Source organism: Triticum aestivum, chromosome 5D (genome assembly GCF_018294505.1).
Source record: "Triticum aestivum cultivar Chinese Spring chromosome 5D, IWGSC CS RefSeq v2.1, whole genome shotgun sequence".
Taxonomy (NCBI): Eukaryota; Viridiplantae; Streptophyta; class Magnoliopsida; order Poales; family Poaceae; genus Triticum; species Triticum aestivum.
In genome coordinates this window covers 482,612,304-482,622,463 of record NC_057808.1, presented here as the reverse complement: position 1 = coordinate 482,622,463, position 10,160 = coordinate 482,612,304, and the positions used below count along the sequence as shown (strand labels likewise).

General features: G+C 43.6%; 1 protein-coding gene across 1 annotated transcript; it reads left to right on the top strand.

Moving 5' to 3' along the window:
* The first annotated feature begins 5,905 nt into the window (after nucleotides 1–5,905).
* On the top strand, nucleotides 5,906–9,653 carry LOC543109 (malate dehydrogenase, glyoxysomal). Its single transcript, XM_044543379.1, has 9 exons — nucleotides 5,906–6,151; nucleotides 6,247–6,462; nucleotides 7,241–7,555; nucleotides 7,706–7,795; nucleotides 7,905–7,988; nucleotides 8,870–8,905; nucleotides 8,985–9,074; nucleotides 9,158–9,252; nucleotides 9,352–9,653. The coding sequence occupies exons 1-9, from the start codon at nucleotides 6,077–6,079 to the stop codon at nucleotides 9,422–9,424; spliced, it is 1,074 nt and encodes a 357-aa protein (XP_044399314.1). The 5' UTR covers nucleotides 5,906–6,076; the 3' UTR covers nucleotides 9,425–9,653.
* The last annotated feature ends 507 nt before the right edge of the window (nucleotides 9,654–10,160 follow it).

The window sequence follows — 10,160 nt, the reverse complement described above, 5'->3', positions numbered from 1 at the left end:
CAATCATTGAGCTTTCCTGAAATATTTATCTTGGAATAGCATTATCTCAATGAGCTATATGTTGTTAGGAATTACCAAAACCACCCAGGGATAGTTGCACTTTCAACGCCGACTACATGACACTTCACCATATTTGGGCCTAAGGGAATGCATTGTGAAGTAGCAATTAGATGGTGGGTTGCGAGAGTGACAGAAACTTAAACCCCAGTTTATGCGCTATTCCGTAAGGGACCGAGTGGATCCTAAAGTTTAATGCTATGGTTAGAGTTTATTCTTAATACTTTTCTCGTAGTTGCGAATGCTTGCAGGAGGGTTAATCATAAGTAGGAGGTTTTTTCAAGTAAGAACAACACCTAAGCACCGGTCCACCCACATATCAAATTATCAAAGTAGCGAACACAAATCAAACCAACATGATGAAAGTGACTAGATGAAATTCCCGTGTACCTTCAAAAATGCTTTGCTTATCATAAGAGACCATTTTGGCATGTCCTTTGCCTCAAAAGGATTGGGCTACCTTGATGCACTTTTGTTACTACTATCGTTACTTGCTTGTTACAAATTATCTTGCTATCAAACTACTACGCTACTTACAATTTCAGCACTTGCAAACATTACCTTACTGAAAACTACTTGTCATTTCCTTCTACTCCTCGTTGGTTTCGACACTCTTAATTATCGAAAAGAGCTACAATTGATCCCCTATACTTGTGGGTCATACATCATTGTCCACATCTTTTTTCTTTTGCATATCGCATAATTCCACGAATGTGTTGAGATGGGACGCGACATCCTCATTAGGAGTACCAGAAAATTGATCTTTCATAACAAGATTCAGCAAAGGGGTATTAATATCACAAGACTCCGCACTGGTGGCAGGAGGAGCAATCGGAGTGCTAATAAAATCATTGTTGTTGGTATTGGAGAAATCACACAACTTGGTGTTCTCTTGAGTCATTGTGACTACGCAACAAGGTTGCACTCAAAAACAGATCTGATGAGAAAACGGTGAACGAACAAGAGGGCGAATCAAACGGCAAATTTTTGTGAAGTGGGGGAGAGGAAAACGAGAGGCAAATGGAAAATAATGTAAATTGCAAGGAGATGAGTTTTTTGATTAGGAACCTGGTAGATGTTGATGATGTCTCCCCGGCAACAGCGCCACAAATTCCTTTTGATGCGGCTTGAACTACGTCGGTATTTCCCCAAAGAGGAAGGGATGATGCAGCACAGCAGCGGTAGGTATTTCCCTCAGTGATGATACCAAGGATATCGAACCAGTAGGAGAACCACGGAACACTACATGAACAACACCTGCACACAAATAACAAATACTCGCAACCCGACGTATTAAAGGGGTTGTCAATCCCTTTCGGGCAACGGCGCCCGAAATTGGCAAGTAGACGGGAGAAAGTTGTAATAGATTAAATAAATAGATCGCGAATAAAATAAAGTGCAGAAAAGTATTTTTGTATTTTTGGATTAATAGATCTGAAATAAAAGCAAATAAAATAGATCACAAAGGCAAATATAATAAAGAAGAGACCCGTGGGCGTAGATTTCACTAGTGGCGTCTCTCGAGAAAAATAGCAAACGGTGGGTAAACAAATTACTGTTGGGTAATTGATAGAACTTCAAATAATCATGACGATATCCAGGCAATGATCATTATATAGGCTTCACATCCAAGAGTAGTAGACCGACTCCTGCCTGCATATACTACTATTACTCCACACATCGACCGCTATCCAGCATGCATCTAGTGTATTAAGTTCATGAAAAAATGGAGTAATGCAATAAGAACTATTTATGTAGAAATAGACCCCATCTTGTTATCCTTAATAGCAACGATACATATGCGTCGTTTCCCCTTCTGTCACTGGGATCAAGCACCGTAAGATCAAACCCATCACAAAGCACCTCTTCCCATTGCAAGATAAATAGATCAAGTTGGCCAAACAAAACCCAAATATCGGAGAATAAATATGAGGCTATAAGCAATCATGCATATAAGAGATCAAAGAAGACTCAAATAACTTTCATGGGTAAAAACTTAGATCTGATCATAAACTCGGATCCCAACAAACACACCACAAAAAGAGTTACATCATATGGATCTCCAAGAGACCAGTGTATTGAGAATCAAAAGAGAGAGAGGAAGCCATCTAGCTACTAACTACGGACCCATAGGTCTACAATGAACTACTCACGTATCATTGGAGAGGCACCAATGGGCATGATGAACCCCTCCGTGATGGTGTCTAGATTGGATCTAGTGTTTCTGGAACTTGCGGCGGCTGGAATTGATTTTCGTCAACTCCCCTAGGGTTTCTGGAATATTGGGGTATTTATAGAGCAAAGAGGCGGTGCAGGAGGCCACCGAGGTGGGCACAACCCACGAGGGCGCCCCTGGGCCTCCAGGCGCGCCCTGGTGTCTTGTGCTCACCTCGGGCTCCCTCTTCGGTACTTCTTTGGCCCACTGGATGTCTTCTGGTCCAAAAAAATCCACAAAAAGTTTCGTTGCGTTTGGACTCCGTTTGGTATTGATTTCCCGCGATGTAAATAACATGCAGAAAACAACAACTAGCACTGGGCACTATGTCAATAGGTTAGTACCAAAAAATGATATAAAATGATTATAAAACATCCAATAATGATAATATAACAGCATGGAACAATCAAAAATTATAGATACGTTGGAGACGTATCATGTCTTTAGCACCTTTAACACTTTCCTGGGCTAGTTTGGCTCTATTGTAGTTAAACTGAGTCCTATCAAATGACTTGGAACATGCCTAGAACATCTTTTGCAATTTCTTCTCCCTGTGTTGCTTTCTCCAGTTGGCATAAATGTGCCTAGCACACATTCCGTGCTCTGCTTCAGGCACAATTTCATTGATTGATCCGGTAAGTCCCTGTAAAATAATATGACTAGATATTAAAAGAAACCTCTCGACGTTCTCGGCGTTTTCCTAACATATGATTATATAAAAAAGCATGAACAATACATGGTTGCCTATAGTACCTTTTGTTGATCAGATATGAATACCCATCCACCCCCCTGATTTCTTATCTGCAGATCCTTCTGAAGCAACGACATGAACCAATACCATGAGTCATATGATTCAACCTCAATCGTGGCCCATGCTATAGGGTACATTTGATTGTTGGCATCTCTACCAATTGCACACAATATTTGACCTGACATTGAACCCTTCAGAAAACAACCATCTAGCCCCACAACTCTTCTACAACCAGCTAGGAAACCCTTTTTGCAGGCATCAAGACAAATATACATTCTCTAGAAAACTGGCCTATCAAAAATCTCTGGATCTAAAGTCACCGCCATTGTGCTGCCAGGATTGCTTCTAACTAGCTCTAAGTGGTAGTCAAAGACTCGAGAATACTCACCATTTGTCAAATCAGTGAGCTTTTGCATGACTAGCTTCTTTGCTCTCTTGCACTTGGAAAGACTAACATCAGCTAGAAGATCCTCAAGTACTGCCTCCTGCATATGCTCTACATGCCAAGTTGGGTTGTGTCTTATCTCTCTGAAATACTTCTTCACAATGATTGTGCTTGTGACAAGCTTGTTGTCCCTCCTAGGAATGCAGGTATGCTCGTTATTATACCTCACAACTAGCAACCAGTCTGACCTATTACAAATTGAACCATATATGCTCCAAGGACAACCAGGCCAAGAACACAATCCACTCACCCTTTTCTTTTCATTTTTTGGAAACCTTAAATGGTGGAATTTTGCTAGCCCATACTTAACCAACGCTTGCTTGAATTCCCTGTTATCAGTAAATGCCATGCCCACAACAAACTCTGGTTTCTCATTACTGTCATCATAAACTCTGCCTATTGTCATCCTCTTTCTCACTTCATTTACCTCTCCATCACTGCATTCATCATATGACATATCGTCATCACTTTCAGAATATGGTGTACCTTCTCCACCTGAATCATCTAGCCAAGAGTTTTCAGGCACAATAAAATCATCAAGCACATTGCATGTTTGGCCTCATCTTCTCTCAACATGTTCTTTCTCACTTCCTGCTTTAATTCTTTTGCATATTTTCTCATCTCTAGGACCTCATCAGATGCTGAGATGTTGCTCTCCGAAGGGGGAATAGCATAGTCACTATTAGATAAATCACTCCCACTATTTACTTCCTCCTCAATTACACTTGATTTTCCTCTGCTAACTGTTAATTTAGAAGTCCTACTAGGCTGATAATACATGTTGGGAAATTACCAAGGTTCTGGTTCTTCCATGTGCTCCTCTGCAACTACATATATTGTTGCTCCTCTGCATTTGCATGAAACTGCTGATCCTCTGAATGTTGTTGATGTTCTTCTCCATTTGAATATTGTTGTTTCACCTTTGAGTGTTGTTGTTGCTGCTCTTCTCCAACCGAATTGTATTGTTGCTCTGGTGCATACTCATCCTCCCAGTCACTACTGCTCTTGCTGCTCTTCTCCTCAAATCTGTCCACATAATTGAAAGAATCTAAATTAAAAAACACTCCCTTAATTTTAGTTATAACCGAATCAACCCTAAATCAACTGTCTCGAGTGCACCACAATCAATTAATGGTACATAGCATGGTCGCACTAACCCAAATCAATAACTCCATACATGACAAAGGAAAGATAATTTGGAACCAGAGATCATGAAATCCCCAAACCCTCGAAAACCCCAACCTAAAACAGAAAAACTGAGGTCTTGCAACACATGCTTGGGCATCCTTCTCCGGTGACTAACTTGCTTGTCGCGCTGCCGTCCGATTCTCACTTCATGCCGCTGATCATCATCGCTAAACCTCGTGGCCGCCGTCTCTGAGAGAAGGGAGATCGTTTTGGAGAGGAAGAGAAAGGAAGGGATGCGAAGGGGCTGGGTTTGGGTCGAACCGGCTCGGGGCGTCATTTTAGACCGCACCCAGCAGCCTTTGTCTGACATGGCCGGTTATGGGCCCAACCCAGGCACCACTATGCAAAACCACCATCCCATACTGCTAAAGTGGAGGTTGGGGGGTGATTTATCCGGTTTGGGATAGTCTAGGGGATTAAGAACCATGTTTTAAAGTTTTTTTGGGGGTGGGGGATATGTGATCCAAATGGGATAGTTCTGGGGTTATCTATACTTTTTCTGGTGAAATGACATTGGCCATGACAACCATCAGAAGAGAAATTATGGCCATTGCTCCCCACGACAATGTGCGTGCAAATGGAAGTTGTCATTCGGATACATCATGTGTAATCTCATTGAGTTGCAACAAGCTCACCTGACCTCAACTCATGAAACAGACGGGTCACGGGTGGAAAAAAACATGTTCTGTTCATGTCAGCTGGTGTCTCGCACGATTTCGAGTTGTGTCGCTAGTGGCCTCCTTGGTTGAAGAAAAAAGGCTTCTGAACTCAAAAGGTTATACAATCCTTGATGGTTTTATCTATGTGTGCCTCCTTGGTTGAAAAAAAAGAGAGAATAATCTTGCACTACACTTCATAGAAAAAATATCATTGGGTTCACCTATTTGGAGAAATTAATCCTTGTTTGTATGTGCAACGACACAAAAATTGTCGTATGAAAATCAAATGAGCATGACGCCGCAATTATTATTTTTCTATGTTTTGCGTTTTTCACACGTACATTTAAATCGTTGTCATATCCCGTGTCAGTTTGACAAGTGGCAGTTCAAAATGATCCCAATAACCCATTTTCCAGACTCGATCTTCACACTCGCATCCGGCCGGTAGGGTTGCAAAGCCGGTTCACTGCGTGACGGTGACCCGAAGTCCCCAACGAACCCGGAACAGGGCACGGGCAGAGCTTAGCAAGGAGCAGTGGCGGAGAAAAGAGATGAGCTTCTCGGGACGGGGCGCCACCTCGCCCTCGCCTCACCACCGCCTCCCGATCCCTCCGCCCCCTCCGAGCCACAGCCCACCGGATAACGCTCCCCGCAACCCTCCAAACCAAAGCCCCCCACCGCTCTCTCGCCCCCACCCATAAACCCCCGCCGCCCAGATCCTCCTCCTCCTCCCTCCTCCCCGTCGCCGCGCCGCCGCCGCCATGCATCCCGACGCCACCTCCCCCTCCCACCGCATCGCCCGCGTCGCCGCGCACCTCAACCCGACACGCCCGCAGGTGCGCTCCTCAACTCCTCAGTCCCCACCGCTGCTGCCTGCCTGCCGGCCGGTAGAGAGCCGTGTCTGACGTGACCGATTCCTGTGCGTGCGCAGATGGAGGAGGGCGCGGCGCTGAGGCCCGCGGCGTGCCGCGCCAAGGGCGGCGCGCCGGGGTTCAAGGTGGCGGTGGTGGGCGCGGCCGGGGGCATCGGCCAGTCGCTGTCGCTGCTCATGAAGATGAACCCGCTCGTCTCCGTGCTCCACCTCTACGACGTCGTCAACACGCCCGGGGTCACCGCCGACGTCAGCCACATGGACACCAGCGCCGTGGTAACCAACCCGACCTGCTATCTGTTGTTCTCCTCCGCGATGATTCATTCAGCTGCTAGCGACGGACGTTATGCGCTAATCATACTGTGATGTCGATCAGGATGACACCGTAGTGAGCACGGATCGATTTGGTTGGTGGCTTGCCTCGTTGTTGTTAGCTTTCTAGCACCGATGCTTTTGCAGCCACTTGGGGTGACATCTGACGGGGGATTCTTATTCTTAACCGCCCTGCACGCTCCCTACCTAAACTGTGACAGATTGGGGGTATGATTGCAGGTTCAGCAGCCTGGAAGTGCTAGATAATGACCTCCCAATTAATCATGTGCAGTTTCTGGCGCACCAGCAATTTGACATCTCGTACTTTACTGACTTCTTGTTGTGCGGTTAGCCTAGTGGAGTTCCCAAAATATCTGAAGCCTTGACAATAGCATGCCTTATATAGAAAAGAAGTACCAACTGTTTATTATTCAGAAACTCCTTTTATTTGTTCCTTTAGTTCATATATGGTAAGTGATAAGTGCAGTCCAAGCTTTGTTATTGTCTTATTGACCATTGAGAGTCTGAAAGAAATGACGGGAAGCATTTTCACAAAAAATCTAAATTGGATGCAAATTGAAAAGAAAAGAGAATGAAAAACTGTCTCGTGTCTCTGAAGTTTGTGACACAGCTAACAATTGCAGTCTAGTATTTTTAGACTGTTCAAATCAATTAGAGATTTGTTCTGTCTTTGACCATAGATACTGATAAGATAAATAACTGTGTTATATATAACTTTCAGGTGCGCGGCTTCATTGGCCAACAACAGCTTGAGGCAGCACTTACAGGAATGGATCTTGTCATCATCCCTGCCGGCCTCCCAAGAAAACCAGGAATGACAAGGGATGATCTGTTCAACAAAAATGCTGGGATCGTTCGCTCGATCTGTGAAGGCGTTGCCAAGAGCTGTCCTAATGCTATTGTGAATTTGATCAGCAACCCTGTGAACTCAACCGTCCCCATTGCTGCGGAGGTTTTCAAGAGAGCTGGAACTTACTGTCCCAAGCGTCTCCTTGGAGTGACAACACTTGATGTAGCGAGGGCTAATACCTTTGTGGTATGCAGCCTAAGGAAACTATCTTGAATGCCTTCTCTTAAACAGCTTTTACATGCTTGCATGCTCAAGTTCAACACCATGTGCTTAGATACTCTACTAGCATTGCTTATGGCTCTTACTCATTCACTTCTCTTTGTTGCTTTTTTCCAGGCGGAAGTGCTTGGAGTTGATCCAAGAGAAGTCAATGTTCCAGTTGTTGGCGGGCATGCAGGGGTCACTATATTACCCCTCCTGTCACAGGTATCTTATGTTGTTGTCATCAAATTGGGAATCTAATATTTCTTATTAAGAAAAAAATCTCTAGCTTGTATGAACATCAGTTTCTAATTTGAAACCAACCTCTCCGCAGGTCAGCCCCCCATGCTCATTCACTCCAGATGAAATCAGCTATTTGACTAACCGCATACAGAACGGTGGTACAGAAGTTGTGGAGGTATGATGCTGTTCACATTTCAGTTTTGTTCAACACTGGCTATGCATTTGTGAATGATTGTTAGATAGTAGACAGATCAAAGGCACAGCTAATTTACAATTCACAAATCCTGCAGAAGCGATATTGTTTTGTGGGTAATATTTCAGTGCAAACCCATCATTTAATGATATCATACACATTTTTTTAAGTGATAGCCATTGTGTCTGGCTTTCGTTGAAAGCCGAGGACTGTGCGTATGTACATAGGTAGTTGCTGGGGTTCTCATGATTACAGTCCAGAGTTAACAAGTGCTTCTTAGCAAAAACAAAAGTAGGACATCCAATCATACAGCTCAATGTTATATCATGCTTATTATACATTGAAAAGCAATGTCCTCATGTAGCCATGTCAGGTTCTAGTTTTCTAGTCCTGCAGTAAGCCAACAAAGTGCAGAAGGCAAGACCGCATCTCAATATGTTTTCTGAAGTAGAATCGCTTAATGAGTGACAGCGAACGGCCATGTTGTGTTGTGGGGATTTAGCTGTAATTTCATCCTTGGCATAGTGATATTCTATGAGCTACCAGATTCATATCCTTATCCATGCCCTCTGTGAATTAGTGCTGGTAATTTCTGGAGGATTTGACAGCTAATAGACCCAATTACCAGCACAGATAGTAGATTTTGAGTGGATAGAGATATTTTAGGAAGTGTAATACAAACCCTATCAGGTAAGCACGAATGAAGTTTCTGCAGTACTCAACGATGTAGTACTGCGCACAGTTATATAGTTTCATATCCTTTTGGTTTTCTGTATCTGGATCTGGAACTTCCACAGTTCCAGTTCAGTTTTATTTTCTGTTTACCATTTGAGTTTAACATCCTCTTTTCACTTATGATTCAGGCAAAGGCTGGAGCAGGCTCTGCAACTTTGTCAATGGTAGGTCGTGCTGCCTACTTTGCATGATTAGTACGTGAGTCAAGTTATACCCAACACTAACATATAATAAACCCCTCAGGCTTTTGCTGCTGCAAAATTCGCCGACGCGTGCCTGCGAGGAATGCGCGGAGATGCTGGCATCGTGGAGTGTTCATACGTCGCATCTGAGGTATCGTTTAGTCACACCAGATCTCTATACTCATCCTTCACAGCACCGAATCTGATGATCGTTCCCATTTTGTCTTGCATTAGGTGACAGAGCTGCCGTTCTTCGCATCGAAGGTGAGGTTAGGTCGTGGTGGAGCCGAAGAGATTCTCCCTCTTGGGCCATTGAATGACTTTGAGAGGTATACCATCAGCTCTACTCAATTATAGTCGCTTCCATACAATCATCACAAGCGTCAGTCTTTCCCAAAGTAATCGCTTTGCCTGATGTTTGCTTGCAGGGCCGGCCTGGAGAAGGCGAAGAAGGAGCTGAGCGAGAGCATTGAGAAGGGCGTGTCGTTCATGAACAAGTGAGATCGTACGAATGGACCGTCCCCGACCTATACAGATATGCAAAGACTAAAGAAAGAGTGATATAGTGCTCCAATACCTGTAAAGCCACCCCTGCATGTGCAAGACAGTACTAGTACTCCTTTAGCTGCACTGAGCCTTTTCCCCCGTCGTGGAATATAAATCATGTACTCGTACTAGACAAGAACGTATACTTTTGTGAATAGCTGGACCGAACATGTTTACAGCCTCAGGACATGCTTTTAGCCACCGGGTTCCATTGAGCTCAGATTTTTTTTAAACTACAAATGAAAATCGAAGTTACACAATTTTCTGTAAGCTCAGATTCTTGAAAAATGCAAAAAAAAATCATATTTAAAAAAGAGAAAAGTATGTTTTTGGTCCCTCAAGTTCCCACAAAGTATAGACTTGGTCCCTCAAGATTTTTTGATATACATTTGGTCCCACAATTCTCAAAACCGGATAAATTTGGTCCTAAACCAGATTTTGAGCACGTTGACCGGGTTTGACCGCCACAAAACCGCTCGATGAATACTATATTAAAAAAAAACTTCAAAAAATGACAAAAATTTACTAGAGCCCGTCCGATGTCATTTCATGACAAAATTTTGGTCGCACCTTGCGCACGTAAGCATATTGGACCCCAAAAAATTTCAGAATTTTTGATTTTGTTTTGATTTTTTAAATTTATTATTCATCAGGCAGATATTTTTGTTTTTTTTGCCACGAGCTCCTCGAG